Source organism: Saccopteryx bilineata, chromosome 2 (genome assembly GCF_036850765.1).
Source record: "Saccopteryx bilineata isolate mSacBil1 chromosome 2, mSacBil1_pri_phased_curated, whole genome shotgun sequence".
In the NCBI taxonomy this organism is placed as follows: domain Eukaryota; kingdom Metazoa; phylum Chordata; class Mammalia; order Chiroptera; family Emballonuridae; genus Saccopteryx; species Saccopteryx bilineata.
The window spans coordinates 333,799,763-333,820,259 of record NC_089491.1 but is presented as its reverse complement, the minus strand read 5'-3'; the positions used below and the strand labels follow the sequence as shown (position 1 = coordinate 333,820,259).

Here is a 20,497-nt window from a genome sequence, read left to right as displayed (position 1 = left end):
AATAAATGCATAAATACGTGAAACGACAAGTCAATGTTTACTTTTTCTCTCTCCCCCTTCCTCTCTAAAATCACCAATAAAAAATAAAATAAATAAAATAAGGATCCATTTTTACCAAGATAGCTCCTTTAATATCAACCTTTCTTAAGAATTTATAGTGAAACAATGGAACTTTCAGAAAGTTACTTTAGCCAAAGACACAGAGAACAAGCAAGGCTCTTACCACTTTCTGCTAGAGCAGCGGCCACTTCATTGAGAGTGGAATAGATATTGCAGGCAGCCCACCGGCACTGTGCCCCCAGAGCACCCAGAGTTTCCATGAGCACCTGTATTAAAGAGAAAGCAGATGAGCAAGCCAGAACCAAACAATTGGTCAAGGAGATTAAGTTTATATATTTAACAACTAGAAAGTACATCAGGAATAACCTGGGCTAAAGATTTTCAAATTGTGCTCTACAGAAACTCTAGTATTGCTAAGGGGGCAAGGGTTGGGGTAGGCATGGGGGAAGCCTCCAGACAGGCTGTATCCATTTACCCATTTAACATACTGAGCCTCTCTGTAAGACTTAATTAAACCAAGGATTTCAGACCCAGAATATTTTTTAAAAACCACCAATTTATAGTTCTCTTTCTTTTGAGCGTGTGAGCTTCTCTTGAAGTTTTCTGTATCCTAACAAGAAAAAGCCAGATGATTTACAAAACCATAACTCTTCTTTTTAAAAATATCAACAAATTAAAAAATATTTTTATTGATTGATTGATTTAATCGAGAGAAGAAGAGATAATGAGAGAGACAGGAACATCAATCTGTTCCTGTATGTGCCCTGACCGGGGACCAAACTGGCAGCCTCTGTGCTTCAGGACGATGCTTTAACCAACCGAGCTATCTGGCAATGGCTGCAATTAATTTTTTAAAGGAAAAAGAAAAAAGTGTGGGGAGGGTATATTAAAATAATGTTAAAATTGGTAAACTAGTTGTAATTACTCTGATTTTGATTCCTTCAATAAAAAGCAGAAGGAACCTTGAAGGGTGGTACTGTTCAGTGAGCCAGGAGGTAAAAAAGAAGCTAGATATAAATTAGCAACATGAGACAGTACAGAAGCACTTACTATTTTAAGCCACCACACTGAAGTCTCATGCCCCTGTCTGGGGAAGCCCAAGAAAGGTTCCAAGTGAAGATGCTAGCAGCAGCTGTCTGTGTATTAAGGAATCTCTGCTGTTCTTAATAAGGAATGTGGCCATATAAGTGCTTCCAAAAGACAATCTTTTGGAAGTTGACCTAGCCATATAAATGACCTGGATCTTACAAATCCTATAAAAGAATCCAGACCATTTCTCAGCACACCAATTTCCTGTAGTGGGCTCATTATGATTGGCGACTCAGTATCTATTACAGCTTTGACAGTGACTCTAACTCAGTGGTTCTCAACAGGGGACATTTGGAAAACTATGAGGACACTTTTGGTCATCACAATAGTTGGGAGGGGACTGCTCCTCGCATTTACGGGTAAGACCAGTTTGAAAGCACAAGACAGTATTTTACAAAGGAACCAATTTTCAAATGGTCCAATGGAAAGTTCACAAAAGTGAAAAATCTATTTATTTGAGTTTAGAACCTTATTCCACTTTTCATATTAACAAACAGTGCTTTTGTAGTTTTGATACAAAATAACAACAGATTTTCCAAGAATGCACAACTATGTAAATGAAAACTCATACTTTTTGTTATTGTTTAGAAATTTACAAAAAGTTTTTTATAATTAAAAAAAATAATATAATTTGGCTCTGTTGTTCTGATGCAGTAAAACCAGTAACAGATTTGTATCTATATTTGTAGCACTTTCATTTAAATAATGCTATAAGTCAAATATCTGACTATTCTACTATACTTGTACCTAAGCATTTATATATCAAAATACACATTATCTTATTATAGATTACTTTTATTTTATTCTTCCTTCATATTTCATTAAATTTTATGTTGATTTAATTTACTTATTCATTGATTTTTAGTGAGAAAGGGAGAGAGAGAGAGAGGAACATCAATCTGCTCCTGTATGTGCTCTGACCAGGGATTGAACTGGCAACCTCTGTGCTTCAGGATGATGCTCTAACCAACTGAACTACCTGGCCAGAGCTATGTCAATTAAATAAAAAATATATGTAGCTAGATATGTTATATCCAAATTTCATTTTAAGATAATACAGGGGCATTGCAAAATATTTCTGTATACAAAGGGGCATTATCTGGTAACTCTGACAGGGGTAAGAATCACTGGTCTAAACCAATGCTAGTAACCCCAGTCCAGGCCTGGTGGGCAGGGGCATATGATCTAGTTCTGCTCAGTGACACATGATGGAGTATCACACAGGACTCCTGGGAAAGGTTTCCTTGCTCTCGGGAGAGAGTGACAAATGGTTTCCCCCCCTCTCCCATGCCCGTCTGTGATGGCTTGAAGAGCTGTGACCATCGTGCTATTAGCCTGAGGATGACTTCAGTGGTGATGAGGCAGCTCCAGGACAATCACAGACATAAACAGATGGAACTGGAGCCCTGAGAGGCTGACCTCTGGACTTCTGTCCCTGTAATGTAATAAATTCCTGTTCATGTAGGCCAGGTAGAGTCAGGTCTCCTCTAATTTACAGCTGAAATCAACCTACCACAGAGCTGCCTCACGGAAATGCCACGGAAGGGAAGGGAAGATAAGGGGAGGCAGTGTAGTACAGTGGGAGAAACATAAGCATGGGAGTCAGGTACACTGAAAGTCAAATCTTGATTCTGTGGTTTACCAGCTGAATTACCTTGGACAGATTACTTAAACTCTCTGAGCCTCAACTTCCTCATTTATAAATTAGAACTAGGAGTATCTGCTTTACATGGCCATTAGGATGATTAGTGAACTAATACTTGTTAAGCTCTTAACCTAGTGCTTGGCAAGTTGCAAGCCCTCAATAGCCAGGGCTTATGAACTATTGTGATGTTGAGGGAGGAAAGACTTACAGCAGTCTGTGCGGTGATGTGTGTGCAGCCCACAATTTTGGCTCCAGCCAGAGGTTTTTCTCCTTGAGCTCTCTTCCTTAAAGCCATCAGCGCCGGCATTTCTGAAAAGGCCCAACACACACACAGCAGTATTAGAGAGGGGAGGGTGAGAAAGAAAGAGTAAAGAGAAAAACTTATTCCTGTTAGATCAGGTTTCTCAAGGGGTCCAGACAATAAACCTGATTTTTCTGAGGGGCTTTCAGAGGCAAATGCTCCAGGGTTCGGATTCCCACTATCCCAGCTGTCTTTATCTAGCCTGTCCCTTTCCCTGTATAGCAGTTCCTTCAACCTGCCAGACTTCACTTCCTCCCCACAGCGTTTCTTGAGATCAGATTTTTTTTTTTTTGTTATAAGCACTCTTCCATCACACCGAAATCTCACAAACTACAAGGCTCCAGGACATGGAAAGTGATTAACATGGACGAAAGGACACAGGCAACTTGAGAGGAAAAGGTGCTTGCTTTCTTTACCTTGTTCGGCAATTTCAATTTCTCTTCGTCCAAACTCTGCCTGTTTGATGTTCTTGACACAGAAGTCACTGCTTCCCTTAGAGTTCTTTTGCTGCTTGTCCCTGGGAGATGTCTCATCATCAGAGCTATCTGTATAGGAAGCCGCTGGAAAGACAATAAAAAACCCTCAGGGGAAAAAATGGCTTCCTTTAAAACTCCAAACCACAGAGTGAAGTGAGGATTCTGTGGTCATCCAGCACTATACACATTTACACATCTGGTAAGCACCTAACTGGCTGTGGACTGTCCCAATCATCTATGGAAAGTGCTGCCTGGAGGTCAAGAGCAAGCTGAGGGAGGCTGTCAAAGACATTCTCCCTAGATAGCATTAACTTGTAATCGGGGGCTGACATTATTTTCAGAATGTGCAGAGGTCCCTGAATATACAGAGAGAGATTACACTGTGGTAGCAACAGATTAAAGTTCTAAATGCAAGATCATGGTCATCAACCTAGGGATTTCTGGGATCCTAGCTACCCTTCTCTGTCTGCTGCTTACACGCCTGATGTAATTTGTGTTTTAATACAATTCCTAAATAGTTAAGACCTAGAAAACAAGGAACCCATGGGAAAGTAATTAAGAACCACACAAAAGTGTTTGTCTGACATAACAGAGCTTTCTTTTTAAAGACTAGCTCTGATAAGGCTGAACTATGCCTGCAGACTCAATTAGATATTGACAATGAAGTATTCAGTGCGCTCTCCCTTCTTGCTGACCTTAGTGGGTCCTGCATTAGGCATTTTAGATTCCCAAAGAAGTGATAAACCCTCTTTTGGTATAATAAAATGTTCTGATGACAAATCCATTTAGCAATATACACTAGAGGGTGAAAGGCAGACTTCTGATTGTGTCTAACAGGCAGCAGCAGTGGCTGCTACTCCCATGTTTAGCTGAGATCTTTCTAGTATTCATTTAATTTTATAGTTGATCATTTGGTGGATGATTTGAATCGATATACTTCCTTAATATATGTTTTAAGTTTCTTTGAATAGTTTCTTCCTAAGTAGTCGTCAAGGTTTTGGGAGAGGAAGGTTAGGGAACATAAAGTACTGTCTCTAAGTATCAAATATTTCCCAATGAGGTAAGAAGTAGTACTTCCATCACTTTAAACGGGAGAAAGCCACAAAGTCTTAGAGCTCCTACAGTCTCTAGTACTCTGATCTACTTATATTCAGAGAATTAAGACATTTCTGAGATTTCTTAGCAAAGGGTCTATCTCTGGGAGGGCTGTAAAAGGCAAGTCTGACCTTGCCACGTTAATCATGCATGGCACCACAAAATGTTTGGGCAGCAGGGGCCTAAGTATCTCTCTTGAAGCTGGAAAACAGCCTTAGAGCAAAGTCCTAACACGAGGCAACAAGAATGAACTTGGGTCACCAGGGGAGGTGAGGGAATTAATAAATCCCCAAAGGGACTTTTGTTCTTGAAAGGAGCTAATCTGTACAAACAGTTTGTGGTTTTCCCTCCTAGGGTGAGTGAGAGCTCAAAGTACCTTTGGTAACAGAGCCCAGAAATAGCTTCTTGGGCAGTCACCTGTTTCATTAATCAATACTCAGAATTAGTTTATGCATTGGGAGGCTAAGGGAACCATACTTTTACCACCTGACAGAAAAAATAACAGTCATCCCTGATCCTGAATCAAATTTACAAGATAACTGCTTTGAAGAAAGTGTTTACAACCAGAACATTCAGACATTTCAAATCCTTTCAGAGCCACGATGATTTTTATGTTCCCCAATGGCCATGAAATATAGCGGTTATGCATTCTGGAGTCAGACAGACTTTGGTTGAAATCTGTTTCTGTTTCTAGGTGAATAAAGTAGAGGTGATACCAAAACCTATTTAATAGGGCTGTTAATTCATTCATGTGTTCAGTCATTCACACAAAAATTCAACAAATTTTTATTATGCATCTGCCATGTACCAGGCACATTCCAAGTGCTGGGGATGCAGGACAGATATATAGGCTGTCTTTACCTTCATGGGGTTTTCAGTCTGAGTTTTCAGATGAGCCAGACATGAAATAACTAACTACAAAATTAATCATTTAGAGTTTTTCTTTCTGCCTGACCAGGCGGTGGCACAGTGGATAGAGCATTGGACTGGGATGCAGAGGACCCAGGTTCAAGACCCTGAGGTCACCAGCTTGAGCGCGGGCTCATCTGACTTGAGCAAAAAGCTCACCAGCTTGGACCCAAGGTCACTGGCTCCAGCAAGGGGTTACTCAGTCTGCTGTAGCCCCACGGTCAAGGCACATATGAGAAAGCAATCAATGAACAACTAAGGTGTCACAACAAAAAACTGATGATTGATGCTTCTCATCTCTCTCTATTCCTGTCTGTTGTCCCTATCTATCCCTTTCTCTGACTTTCTCTCTGTCCCTGTAAAGAAAAAAAAATTTTTTTCTTTCTTTATGATTGTAATATGTACTATGAAGCAGACTATAAACTAGGCAGACATGACTTGTTAAAGTCAAGTTGTTAAGATTAAATAAGATAATGTAAGCAAAGTGTTTAGTACAATGGTAGATATAAAGCACTCAATAAATGATACCTGATATTATCCAGCTTTTACACACATTTTTAATTCAATAACAGACATAATGTCTTTAAAGGCTTTTATTCAGCTTTAGGATTTTGAATGAAAAAGGAATGACATACATACAATATTATTTAGTAGTTTCTTTTTTTTTCTACCTCTGTCATTTACTAATCTACCCAAGCAGCAGTTGCTTGGCTGGCAATGATTATAAAGGCCGAGGCTAGAGTCCTAACTCGACCCAGAATAGCTCTCCCCTCCTATGCTTCTTTCAGAGCCTAAGAATGAGTCAGGGGAAATAAACAAACAACGACAAAACCCCCAAAATTTCCCCTTAAGAGAAGCACTTCAATTTTCAGCTTGAGTTGTTTTCTTCCAACTCAAAGAAAAAAATTATACTACTTTCCTATTCTAAAATGGAAAAAGAACCCCAGTATTTTATTTTCTTAACAGTAGCCAACTGGTTGTAGTTAGCTCAATCAACATGTTTTGTTTTTGTAGCCAAAATGATTTTGTTTTCAAAGAGCCCTTTATATATTATATATATAGGCCTGTTATTAGGTTAAGAACCAAAAATATCAGTTGTCCAGATTAAAAATGTTTGTGAATGCAAAATGGCTGACAGACCCAGACCAAGCGTGTTCTTTCTGTGAACACAGTGGGAAGATTATTCCTGATCTAGTATGACAATCCAGTTTTTCATTCCATACTCATTTCTGCTAGTATATTTAAAGTAGCATATTCATGGAAATAGTTGAGATAGCATTAAACATTTTTCCTAGGAAAATGTAGAGAAATCCAACACATATATACACACATGCTTGAAAAGTTTCTAGTTTTTGTTCTTTTTTTTTTTAATTATATTTTACTCTTCTCCCTGAACGTTCTTGAATGATCAGAAACATCCCTCTCTCCTGATTCATAGTTGCCCAAGGATCCTAGGCCCTGGTAACATCTCTCTTCTAAAAGGGAAGTTTCTTGATGCCAAGAATATTGATTTTCATCTTTGCCTTTGGGACCCAGCCCCGTGCCTGTGCAGTGCTCACAGAATTTAGTAGTTTTTGTTCTTATCAGCACACTCTGAAGCCGAGTCATAACTTAACTAAAAAATGAACAACTGATAACTAAGGCAATGATAGCTCTTGCTTTACCTCTAATGAATTAAGTGACTTATTTTCAGTTTATACAGTGGTAAAATAGAAAGTATAACAGAGCCTTGCTCTCCCATTCCTCTAACTACCACCAAAAAAAATCTTATGAATAAGTGAGATAATACCAAAAAAAGGTTCATCTTTCACGTAGAAAAATAATATAAAGTACAATATAGCATTACTATGAGATGTTGTCTTGTTTCATGATATCCCAAAATCAAAACATAACTTGATGAATCACTAATCCACAATCTATCCCACAGAACATGCATACTGCCTGGTCTGTGGTAGTGTAGTGAATAAAGCTTCGACCTGGAATGCTGAGGTTGCTGGTTCGAAACCCTGGGCTTGCTCGGTCAAGCCACGTATGACAAGCCATCAGTAAACAACTAAAGTGAAGCAATGATGAGTTGATACTTCTCACTCCACCCCTCTCTCTCCTCTCTCTGTAAAATCAATAAATAAAATCTTGAAAATAATAAAAAGAACATGTATACATATGTCTTATGGCTCATGCCTGATGAATACCTCCTAGCAGCCGTGATACTGTGGGTTATTGCTAGAAGCAGCAGCAGTCAGACTCCTGATTGAATTAGTCCTATTAGACTAGTCTAATTCCTCTTGGGCCCAATCTATTCATTTGATAATGTAAATTACAGTAGGGACCTGTGTGTCCATGTGTAGCAGATTTCAATGGTGAATAACACTCTAGAAACATGTGAAAAGCTATGCTAGTGGTCCTGGTTGGTTGGATCCGTGTAGAGTGTCAACCTGGCGTGTGGAAGTCCCAGGTTTGATTCCTAGTCAGGGAACACAGGAGAGGTGACCATCTGCTTTTCCACCCTTCTCCTCCCCCTTCTCTTTCTCCATCTTGCAGCCATGGCTCGATTGGTTCAAGCATATTAGCCCTGGGCCCTGAAGATGGCTCTGTGAAGCCTCCACATCAGGTGCTAAAAATAGCTCGGTTAGAGTAGACCCGGAAGGGCAGAGCATCAGTCCCAGATGGGGTTACCAGGTGGATCCCCACTGGGGTACATGTGGGAGTCTGTCTCTGTATCTCTCCTACTCTCACTAGAAAAGAAAAAGGGCCCTGGCCGGTTGGCTCAGCGGTAGAGCGTCGGCCTGGCGTGCGGGGGACCTGGGTTCGATTCTCGGCCAGGGCACATAGGAGAAGCGTCCATTTGCTTCTCCACCCCGCCCCTCCTTCCTCTCTGTCTCTCTCTTCCCCTCCCACAGCTGAGGCTCCATTGGAGCAAAGATGGCCCGGGCGCTGGGGATGGCTCCTTGGCCTCTGCCCCAGGCGCTAGAGTGGCTCTGGTCGCGGCAGAGCGACACCCCGGAGGGGCAGAGCATCACCCCCTGGTGGGCGTGCCGGGTGGATCCCGGTCGGGCGCATGCGGAAGTCTGTCTGACTGTCTCTCCCGGTTTCCAGCTTCAGAAAAAATACAAAAAAAAAAGAAAGAAAGAAATATATTACTTGTTGAGGGGAATATGGGGGTGGGGGGATGCATTCGGGGCAACACTAGAATCTATGTAAACACAATAAATTAAATAAAATAAAGAAATATATTACTGAGTGTTGGGCAGATAAAATATATTATGCTCACTTTGTTAAAGATGGCGCTGCCCACATGGAGGCCCGTTGCCCTGGTGATATTAATGTGTATAGGTGGACTGTGGGCAGGCAGGATCCTTGTAGCCTGGGGCTTGGTTTTAGGACTAAGCCTTTTCCACCCTTTTTGATGTGGGGTGGTGTAATCCTATCATGCCTCAGATAAGTGACTTTGTATTAGAGACTTCCCTATTTTGTATATAGGATTAAAGGTTTTGAATCTACACTATAAAGTGGAGCAGACTAGGACCTTGTGCTCTCGGTTCCTGAGATTAGCATTAGAGAGCAGAGCAGAGAAAGGCCACATGGAGGAGGCTGGGAGAAGTTGAATGAGAAGCCAGTTAGTGCAGAGTTTGTGCAGGGAGAAGGAAGGAGATGGGGAACAGAGGTGAATAAGTCTGGTGAGCTAGAAACCTTTGATTCTAGGAAACTCGGATAAGTCAGTAGCTCTGTGAGCACTGAATGTGAGTGGGTTTTGGAGCCCAGTGTGTGTTTTTACTTGCCCCCCGTGTGCAAGCTAGGATTAAAGATGATGACCCACCAGTTTTTGGCTCTGTTGTTTCTTTACCGACTGTCCGAATCCAATGCGAACCTGCATGGGCCAGGCGGCTGTGATGGTGGCCCTGGATACTGGCTTTACACTGAGAATTATCTAACTTTAAAGAAAAGTCTATTCACTTGTTTTTATGAGTTTTGTCCTAAGGGAAAGAGTTTTTATAAGTTGGTTTTTCAGAAAATCATTTTAGGGATTAATACAGCCTTTTCAACCTAGGTTTCACTAGCATTAAGCTCTAATGCCTTGAAGCATCCATTGAAAATATGAATTAACTTCTCTTCTATGCATCTTGAAGGGTACCAGTTATGACACACCCTTTGAAGGACTAAGAAATCAGTCTCTCAAATCCTTTTCTGTGTTCTGTGATTCAGATGAGGCACTCTGGCTGAGAAAGGTTAGCAGAAGTTCCTAAATGAAAACATGTCATAAAACTTTATCTGTTTACATGCATAGAGTGTATCAGAGACCTCAGCAAGGGTGTAAAGCAGGGGTCCCCAAACTTTTTACACAGGGGGCCAGTTCACTGTCCCTCAGACCATTGGAGGGCCGGACTATAAAAAAAAACTATGAACAAATGCCTATGCACACTGCACATATCTTATTTTAAACTAAAAAAACAAAATGGGAACAAATACAATTTTTAAAATAAAGAACAAGTAAATTTAAATCAACAAACTGACCAGTATTTCAATGGGAACTATGGGTCTGCTTTTGCTAATGAGATGGTCAATGTCCAGGTCCATATTTGTCACTGCTAGCCGTAACAAGTGATATGATACACTTCTGGAGCTGTGACGCATGCGTGTGTCCCGCATCACCCGAAATAGTACTGCATGTGAGTGACGACTCGCTTTGCGGCACCGCCACATACAGTACTCACATACAGTGAGAGGATGCATCCTGTGCTCCCCTCACTGACCACCAATGAAAGAGGTGCCCCTTCCGGAAGTGTGTCAGGGGCCGGATAAATTGCCTCAGGGGGCCGCATGTGGCCCGTGGGCCGTAGTTTGGGGACCCCTGGTGTAAAGGATATTAAGAATGTCTCTGGAGCCTGACCAGGCGGGTGGTGCAGTGAATAGAGCATCGAACTGGGATGCGGAGGACTCAGGTGCGAGACCCCGAGGTCACCAGCTTGAGCACGGGCTCATGTGGTTTGAGCAAAGCTCACCAGCTTGGACCCAAGGTTGCTGGCTCGAGCAAGGGGTTACTCGGTCTGCTGAAGGTCCACGGTCAAGGCACATATGAGAAAGCAATCAATGAACTAAGGTGTCACAACGAAAAACTGATGATTGATGCTTCTCATCTCTCTCCATTCCTGTCTGTCTGTCCCTATCTATCCCTCTCTCTGACTCTCTCTGCCTCTATAAAAAAAAAAAAAAAAAAGAATGTCTCTGGATACCTTTCACCAATATTTATTTACTGAGCTCCTCTCGTGTCAAACACAGTTCTAGGTGCTAGAAGTCCAGCAGTACAAAACCAGAGGAATCTCTACTCTCCTGGATCTCATGTTCAAGTCAGGGGAGAAAAGACAGCAATAAATTAGTAAAAATATATGTTATATGATAAGTGCAATGAAGAAAAATAAAGGAAAAAATTTGATAGGGAGTGTTGGGTGAGGTGTTTGTACAATTTTAAAAGATGGTCAGGATAGGTCTCTCTCTCTTTTTTTTAAAGAGAGAGATAGAGAAAGGAAGGGAGAGAGATGAGAAAAATCAACTTGTAGTTGCATTACTTTTTTAGTTGTTCTTGACTGCTTCTCATATGTGCCTTGACTGGGGCTCAAGTTGAGCCAGTGACCCCTTGCTCAAGCCAGCAACCTTGAGCTTCAGGCCAGTGACCTTTGGGCTCAAGCCAGCAATGATGGGATCATGTCTGTAATACCCTATGCTCAAGCTAGCAACCTCAGGGTTTTGAACCTGCAACTTAGCAACCTAGCTCGAGGCTCTATCCACCGCACTATCACTGGTCAGGCCAGGCCAGGCCCCTCCTGAGAAGTGAACTTTGGCTCAAAACTGGAGGTAAGATACCCAGCTAGAATATTTAGAGCATTCCAGGCAGAGAATAGCAAGTGCAAAAGTCTTAATGCAGGAGAGTTCCAAAAAAACAGAATAACAGCAAGGAGGCTACCTAGTATGACTAGAGCAAAATGAATAACAGGGGAGGCAAGAAGTTTGAGAAATCAGAGATATGACTAGAAATGTAACAGGAAGCTGGATAAGATAGGATCTTGTAGGCCACTGTAAGAATTTAGCCTTTACTCAGAGTGAGACTGGGAAGCCATGGGAGGGTTTTGAGATGAGACGTGATATGACCTGACTTATTTTAAAAGAATAAATCTTGCTATATTGTTATGAACAGACTGAAGAGGGATAAAGTTGGAACTCAGGAGCTCAGCTTTTAAGACCTGGGGGTTTGAGATGTCTATAATACACCAAGGTCAAAGGACTGAGCAGGCAACTGACTATACAGATCCAGTGTGTGGGGGACAGAGTTGAGCTGGAGATCAAATTTGAGAATCAAATGTCAATACTATGTGGCATTTAAAACTATGCGACTGAATGAGGTCATCTGGGGAGAGAGTATAGACAGAGAAGGGAAGAGATCCAAAGGTCAGTCTTTGGGGTCTCTGTAATGTTAATTTCTACAGTCACTTAAATTTTAACACTTGCTAAAATTGGGTTCCAAGTTCATACTGACATGCATTTGCATATTTTCTCATACTCAGAAAGTTGTGAGTCAAATCCATTATTCCTGGCTCTTCATTTGATGAGTTTGGAGCTTTTTCTGCATCACCTCATATAACTTCCACTGCCTCGGTTATGAATTCACAGGCTGCAGTTCTCCAGGATCACACAACACATCACAAATGAATCTAAGCCTAGAAACTAGGTGTCTCCCAACTCCCAGTCCAAGACTCAAGGCAGTAGGCATCGCTATTTGGAGTTTGTATAAAAGGGCTTGACAATTATTCATGTGAAAAAACCCCAAAACCAAAACAGAAAACGAGGTAGCAGTATGTGTGACACAGCTGTGAAAGAAGCAAACACTTTCTTGGGATTCACTTTAAAAGCATGAAGCTTATGAAAATAACATGTCCTGTAGATTAGTTCACACAGTATCTGGAATATTACAGTCATAGGTATAATATTTTTAAAGGGAAATTTAGTCTGGAATATATCCAGATGAGAATTACCAGGACAGTGGGATGTTCCCAAAATGGTGATTTTTGTTTCTAAGTAAATCTTTAAATTCTAGGAATTGTATAAAAGTTTACCAGGAGCTAAATAACTAGATAAAGCAAGGATTACCCTATCATTTAAAAGCTCCCAAAGAAGCCAGGCAGCCATTTGTCAGGGATGCAATCAAGGTAATTCTGGCATCCAGTGGGGAGCTAAAGAACTGATCTTTAAGCTATTTTCCATTGCCAGAATGTTTTGACTCCAATACGCTTGAGCTTAATATCCTTAAATGGATATATATGGTTGATATTTTTTTACTATAAAACTAGTAATAAATGGATATATATGGTTGATATTTTTTCACTATAAAACTAGTAATTTCATATAGTTTGACTTAAAAGGTCCAAGTTTTCCAGGTGACATCAGACAATGTCACACACCAATGAGCTTACCAGGCAATTACGTGTATGTTCAGTTAGAAACCAATGCAGTAATCACACTCTTCTAGTAAAACAGATATTTTGTAGGTATCCTCCCTACTGAAAAGGCAGGCATTGGTTTTCTCTGCAGGAACACAGTTGGAAATGTTAATCTAGTGCAGGGGTCCCCAAACTTTATACACAGAGGGCCAGTTCACTGTCCCTCAGACCATTGGAGGGCCGGACTATAAAAAAAACTATGAACAAATCCCTATGCACACTGTACATATCTTATTTTAAAGTAAAAAAACAAAACGGGAACAAATAAAATATTTAAAATAAAGAACAAGTAAGTTTAAATCAACAAACTGACCAGTATTTCAATGGGAACTATGGGCCTGCTTTTGGCTAATGAGATGGTCAATGTCCAGTTCCATATTTGTCACTGCTAGCCCTAACAAGTGATATGACGCGCGTCACCGGAAGTAGTACTGTACATGAGTGATGCCACGCTTTGCGGCACTACCACATACAGTACTCCAGGAGCACAGGGTGCATCCGCTCACTGACCACCAATGAAAGAGGTGCCCCTTCCGGAAGTGTGGTGGGGGCCGGATAAATGGCCTCAGGGCATGCGGCCTACGGGCTGTAGTTTGGGGACCCCTGACCTAGTGTGTAGGGAAGAGACTGACCTAGAGTTAAAATTTAGTATAGTTATTATTTAATATCAATCTTTAGGTAACATGTAAAATTCACATTTTCACAGTTACTATATAGTTTCCAGAGTTATATAACTGGTTTATTAATTTTTCAATGCTGGTTATTTCAGCAGAGTAAGATAGATATAGCCTGATCAGGCGGTGCACAGTGGATGGAGTGTTGACCTAGGACTCTGAGGACCACCTGGGTTCAAAACCCTGAGGTTGTCAGTTTGAGCACAGGCTCACAAGCTTGAGTGTGGGGTCACCAGCTTGAGCATGGGATCATGGACATGACCTCATGGTTGCTGGCTTCAGCCCTAGGTTGCTGGCTTGTGCAAGGGGTCACTGGCTCAGCTGGAGTCCCCAGGTCAAGGCACATATGAGAGAGCAATCAATGAACAACTAAAGTGCTGCAACTACAAGTTGATGCTTCTCATCTCTTTCCTTTTTTGTCTGTCTGTCCCTCTCTCTCTCTTTCTCCTTTGCCCCTCCAAAAAACAAAAACAAAAGAGAGAGACAGGTACAACATACAGTATCTTTAAACAAAAATCCATAGGAATTTCTCTCATGTGCTTACATCATTCAGTTATTGTGGACAGTAATAAGATAAATATAAAAATATAAATAGGCCTGACCTGTGGTGGTGCAGTGGATAAAGCTTCGACCTGGAAATGCTGAGGTCGCTGGTTCGAAACCCTGGGCTTGCCTGGTCAAGGCACATATGGGAGTTGATGCTTCCAGCTCCTCCCCCTGCTCTCTCTCTCTGTCTCTCTCTCCTCTCTCTCCCTCTCTGTCTCTCTCTCCTCTCTCTCCCTCTCTGTCTCTCTCTCTCCCTCTCTCCTCTCTAAAAAAAATGAATAAAAATATAAATAACCATCTACCTAACCTAAGAGTTAGTTTCCTAAATAAGCTTTCTTTGTTTACATAACAAATACTACTTTCCTATTTGTATGAACAACAAAGAAAACTTTAGGTCACGATTAAAATTTTCTAATGAATATTACTATGTATAATGTGAAGAGACAACTCAGCTTCCTAAGACATAGGCAAGAGCAAAATAAAATGGCTCCATATTAGATCAGACACATACTGGGGACTGCTGCACAAATGGCCAATGCCTTCCAGGGGCTTTACATGGTAATTAATAGCTTTTCTGGCATCCAGGACAACAGCTCCAGGGCCCATATATTTGAATTAATGCTAACGCAAAGAAAGGAGTGACGAACAATACAATGTAACAGTTTAGAAGAGAAGGCAAAGGGCTCACTTGAACTAGCTACAATGCTTTCATGTTTCTTGGGACAATTTAGGTTTCCCCTTAATCATTAATTGGCAAGTACGGACCCTGACTCCTTAGCTCAAATGGTTGGAGCATTGTCTGGAAAAGCCAAGGTTATGATTTCAATCCTGGGTCAGGGTACATATTGGAAGCAATCAATGAATGCAAAAATATGTGGAACAACAAATGAATGCTCTCTCTCTCTCTCTCTCCCTTCCTCTGTCTCTCTAAAATCAAGCAATTAAAAAAAAATACTTGCAAATACCAGATAGAAGGAGGGAGAATACACCTCTTTTGTTTTCACAGAAGGGAAAAAACACAAGTCTTTATACATGTTGTCCAGAGAAACTCATCAGTGAGCTGCACACTCACTCCCACCCTCTGAATAAATCAGAACTCAGTTTCCTCAATCATCTTTTTCTTTTTCTAAAGACTTTATTTATTCAATTTTCAGAGAGGAAGGAGGGGGGAAACAGGGAGAGAGAGAGAGAGAAGGGGGAGAGCAGGAAGCATCAACGCCCATATGTGCCTTGAGCAGGCAAGCCCAGGGTTTTGAACCGGCGACTTCAGTGTTCCAGGTCGACGCTTTATCCCACTGTGCCACCACAGGTCAGGCCTCAATCACCTTTTTCTACATTTACTGAAAAGGAGGCCTCTGTTAAGCTCCACCCTGAATCCCCAAGAGGAATCCAAAAACTCCATCTAGAATTCTGATCTAAATTTCAACTGAGAGACAAAGTGTTTATTCCAAAGTACAGGCCTGACCATATATTAGTAAGCCTTGGGTAGACAGGAGGGTGCATTGGTAATACCTCCCCAGGTGGGTCTGCAGCAGTTCAGTACTCACCTGAGCTATAGCTGTCAGTAGATGACTGAGAAATGGAACGAGACAAAGAGCGACGCCCAATTTTGGTGGGACGTTTGTTGAATTCCTGCTTCTGGTCAGCAAACTGGATCTGCTAAGAAAAAGAACTCTAGTTATACAAAAAAATAACCTCCATTTTGAGATAGCAATTTAAGGCAGTTGATTTTATTGTACCAGGATGTTAAGACTCTAGAGAGAAGAATGACTTTACATTCTTTAGCTACTATAGTTCCATCAAATTTAAATCTTTGATCTACTCTCTGACTATATGCTTTTTATAATAAAATTATGTCCAAGGAAAAAAAAAGGAGAAGGTATGTTCTAGTAAAAAGAAATTTCAGCCTGACCAGGCGGTGGCACAGTGGATAGAGCATCAGACTGGGATGCGGAGGACCCAGGTTCGAGACCCTGAGGTCACCAGCTTGAGCGTGGGCTCATCTGGTTTGAGCAAAGCTCACCAGCTTGGACCCAAGGTCGCTGGCTCAAGCAAGGGGTTACCCGGCCTGCTGAAGGCCCACGGTCAAGGCACATATGAGAAAGCAATCAATGAATTAAGGTGTTGCAACAAAAAACTGATAATTGATGCTTCTCATCTCTCTCCGTTCCTGTCTGTCTGTCCCTATCTATCCCTCTCTCTGACTCTCTGTCTCTGTAAAAAAAAAAAAAAAAAAAAAAAAAAAAAAAAAAAAGAAATTTCAGAAATCCTTTCTACAGTTTCATGGAAAACTGAAGCTAAAGAAATCTTTGAGACTATCTACTCCAATATTCTTCACATATCTAGATGAGAAACTGCAAGGTACAGAAAGGTAAAGTGACTTGCTTTCAAGGTTTTAAGATTTGCAGGAAATGGTCTGGTATAATGAAAAATAATAGAGGCTTTCCAATCAGAAAGAACTCTCCTGGAACTGCATTCAAATCCTGCCTATGCCACTCATTAGCTACGTGATGCTGGTCAAGATGCATCTGTGAGCTTCAATTTCTCATAAATACAGCAGAGATAAAAATATTTCACAAGTTTTGGAGAGGGTTAAATGAAACAATGTTTGAGCATATTTTGCTTTATTGCACTTCACAGATGTTGTGGTTCTGGGTTGTTGTTTTTACAAATTGAAGGCAAGACTCTCCACCAGCAAAAAGATTACAACTCACTTTATTACAGTGGTCTGGGAACCAATCTGTAATATCTTGGAGGTGTGTATGCATGTAAAATGTGAGATATAGTAGGAAATTCAATAAATCCACTCCCTACTGTTCTTACAGCTCTTGGAGGTAGTCAGTATAGTTTTAAAAGATACATTAATTAGCTTTTCAGTACTAGTAAGTACAGTAAACAATTTATTATTTTTAATGTTTGGTATCATAAAATACCTAAAAACCACAAGATTGATCATTTATTAACTATAATATAACAGATGTAGGGCTGAATGAGGGCTGAATATGTATAAACCTAAATACTCTAACCCTGGCTGGGCAGGTCAGCTGGATAGAGCACTTTCTGGATACATCAAGGTTGTAGGTTTGATTCCCAGTCAGGGCAACATACAAGAATCAACCAATGAATGCATAAATAAGTGGAACAATAAATCAATTATTTTTTCTCTCTAAAAATCAATTAATAAAAAAATTTCTAAACCCTCAGTCCTGGTAGATTGGCTCAGTGGTAGAGTGTCAGCCCGGCATGTGGCTGTCCCAGGTTCAATTCCCAGTCAGGGCACACAAGAGAAGCCACCATCTGCTCTGCCACCCCCTCTCGCTTTCTTTCTTCTCCTCCTGCAGCCATGGCTTGATTGATTCGAATGCATCAGCCCTGAGCACTAAAAATAGCTCGGTTGTAAGCATGGCTCCAGATGGGCAGAGCACTGGCCCCAGATGGGGGTGGCCAGGTGGATCCTGGTCAGGCCACATGCAAGAGTGTGTCTTTCTATCTCCTCTCCTCTCTTGGAAAAAAAAAAAATACCCTCAATACGTGAGACTGCATTTTATACATTATCTGATAATGACTTTCTTGCATTTTATCTTTCTCCTACTGTTGGAGGTTCCAGCTGATATATATATATATTTTTTTCCAGGGCCCCCTCAGTCGTCCATCAAGCCTAGCAGTTCTGAAACCGGAAATGCCTGGTTCTCAGCTCCCCGGCATTGAGGTGCCATAGGCTGAGCCAGAGTCCCAGCTGATATTTTATAACACTTTACCAATCAAAGATCATATCATTTCAACAAATAACTTTTTTCTTTTTCCCCTAATTGAATGTTTATGTAATTGCTTAGATTATTCTGGATCCAAGGCGGCAGGGAGGCAGAAAGCACCAAAGCTCTGACAACTGATTCTTTCATAATAAAAAAGGCAGTTCCCTGATGGGCAGAACACAGATAAAGCATATCAGAATGAAAGCAGCAACCGATGCTCCATTTCCTTCAGTCAGAAAGGTAACTATGGCGTCATTTGAGTATTGAGAGAGAGGGACCAATGCCAAGTTGAATTAGCTTAGCATGCCTTCTAGGGGAATTCATAGCATTTTCATAGCTGTAACAACAAGTAAAGCCTGTGTAGTACTTTAGAGTTTGTAAATTAGTTTCAGCAATAGGAAAATTCATTGGATTAGAAGCTCTTTGCAAAATGAAAAATGGCAAAACTGGTTATTTTGCTAAAGTATCAATTTATTCCAAGAAGATAAAGTGTCCTTTTTTTGCACTCCGATGGGATCTACATGAACTTCCACGTACATCTCCTACCACAGCACTTATCACATCAAGTATAACTAACTAGCTGAACCCTGTATAAGCTACAGGATACATAAAGGCAGGAACTGTGCATCTTACTCACCCTTATATTTTCAGACACCAATGCCCGACACATGGTATGTGATCATGTGCTGAAATAAAATAAATCTGAAGTAGACTATTCTATCTTCACTGTCTGTATGGGGCAGCATATTAAGTAAACACAGTAAGCATAAGCCAAGCCTGAAGTTAAAAGAATTTTTAAGGGCAAAAAACGTTGGGAAGGGGCCTGCCCAGATAGCTCAGTGGGTAAAGCAGTGTCCCAGTGCACCAAGGTCACGGGTTCAATCCCCAGTCAGGCACGTAGGAGAACAACTAAATGGAACAACCAAGTGGAACGGCAAGTTGATGCTTCTCTCTCTCCCTTCCTCTCTCTCTATCTCTCAAATCAATGGGGGAAAAACATTGCGAAGGGGAGGAAGGTGGGTGTGAAGATGGAGAGTGGGACATCAGTCAAGCTCAAAACTCTGGCTTCCACTTCACCAACATTATTCAAGACAATGACTTGTCTTTATTCTTTTTTAGAGGCCCACCTAGGAAAAGGAGTAGTAATTGACTTTCCAAAGGTCACAATGAGTCACTAATTTCAGCAGTGCCTCCTTTTCTCCTTTTAAAAAAGAGTAACAGATAAACTCTGCCTGAGGTATGTTAACACTGCCCCCTCACACCCACACAACACTAGAGGGGGCCACTATACTTCTCCAGGATCAGGGGTGGGTGGGACACATACAGTTACCCCAATAGCACTAAATCATGTAGCTGTCTAGTTTCATCTCACCAGGCTCCCTAAGCGGAGCTCTCTGCTGCAGTATTCTCCACTTACAGTTAGTTACTCCTTCAGGTCTCGGGTCAAGTTTAGGCTGTCTTTTGGCACTAAGAAAGACTATGGAGGCTTTCTCCATGGTCATAGGGTTCTGAATTTTGTTTACTTGCTAGACATTGAACTCAAATTTCATCAGGACAGAAGAATATTAGATAGAAATTAACCACTTATATAGAATGTTATACAATTTCCCCAAGAAATAAATGTTTATCTCTTACTGCCAACCAGAACACATGGTTTAAGTAGGTCATCCCTGGTGCCCACCTGCCCACCTTATAAGAGTAGTCCTGTAACGGGTTGGGGTACTTTGGTAGAGTCTACCCCTAACTTTTCTGCATGTTTGAAATCAAAGAGTGGTTTAAGGTACCCCCCTCCCTCTTTTTCCATTTCAGAGAGAACTGCCTAATTCCAACAGGCATCAAGGCAAGAAACTGTTTAGGAGAGGGCAGCTCACCTTACATCAGAAGGAGGGATGAGAGCAGGAAAGGAGAGAAAAGCGGCCTGCCTTTCACATTAACAGCTATCACAGCAGCAAGACTGGTAAATAAGAGCTTAGCCTCACCTGGGCTCTAATCCCAGAGTTGCCATTGACAATGTATTTCTTCTTGTTGCTCAGCATCGTGACATGACCAGCTTTACTGCCACCTCTCCGATCCAGGGACCTTTGTGGCTAGGCCTTTAAACTTTCCACCTCAGCAATTCTGTTGGCTCGGGTTCCAGCTAGCTTTTCTTTTCTTTTCTTTTTTTTTCTGGTTGGGGGGTGGGGTGCTACCCTTCCCCGGAATCCCTGAAGCTGCTCCAACAACCCCTCCAACAGTTGAACCCAATTTAAGAAGGCTTTTGTTAGTGGCTCATCAGCCATTTCCTAATTCTGGTGGCTGTTTTGCTTTTATTTTTTCCCTAAACACCTAATTATATGGATCCTCTGACCTCTAAACCTTAACAAGTTCCTTGACAAGGCCCAGCTTGCATGTGTGTTAACAATAGCGTTTTTATATAACCAGGGCACTTTTTTGCCTGCTATAATTACCTTGCTAATTAGG

The 20,497-nt window shown here is 41.3% G+C and overlaps 1 protein-coding gene across 6 annotated transcripts in view; it reads right to left on the bottom strand.

Moving 5' to 3' along the window:
- Window positions 1–20,497, bottom strand: part of AHCYL2 (adenosylhomocysteinase like 2) — a 161,751-nt gene that overhangs the window by 35,325 nt on the left and 105,929 nt on the right. For 2 of the 6 annotated variants that reach the window (XM_066262282.1, XM_066262285.1), the window contains exons 2-5: window positions 15,833–15,944; window positions 3,512–3,655; window positions 3,003–3,103; window positions 224–326 (exon numbers count right to left, since the gene is read on the bottom strand). In XM_066262282.1, coding sequence (XP_066118379.1) covers window positions 224–326; window positions 3,003–3,103; window positions 3,512–3,655; window positions 15,833–15,944 — 460 coding nt within the window. Of the gene's footprint in view, window positions 1–223; window positions 327–3,002; window positions 3,104–3,511; window positions 3,656–15,832; window positions 15,945–20,016; window positions 20,375–20,497 lie in introns of those variants that run through there. The other 4 variants (XM_066262283.1, XM_066262287.1, XM_066262284.1 and 1 more) reach the window with 3 other exon arrangements.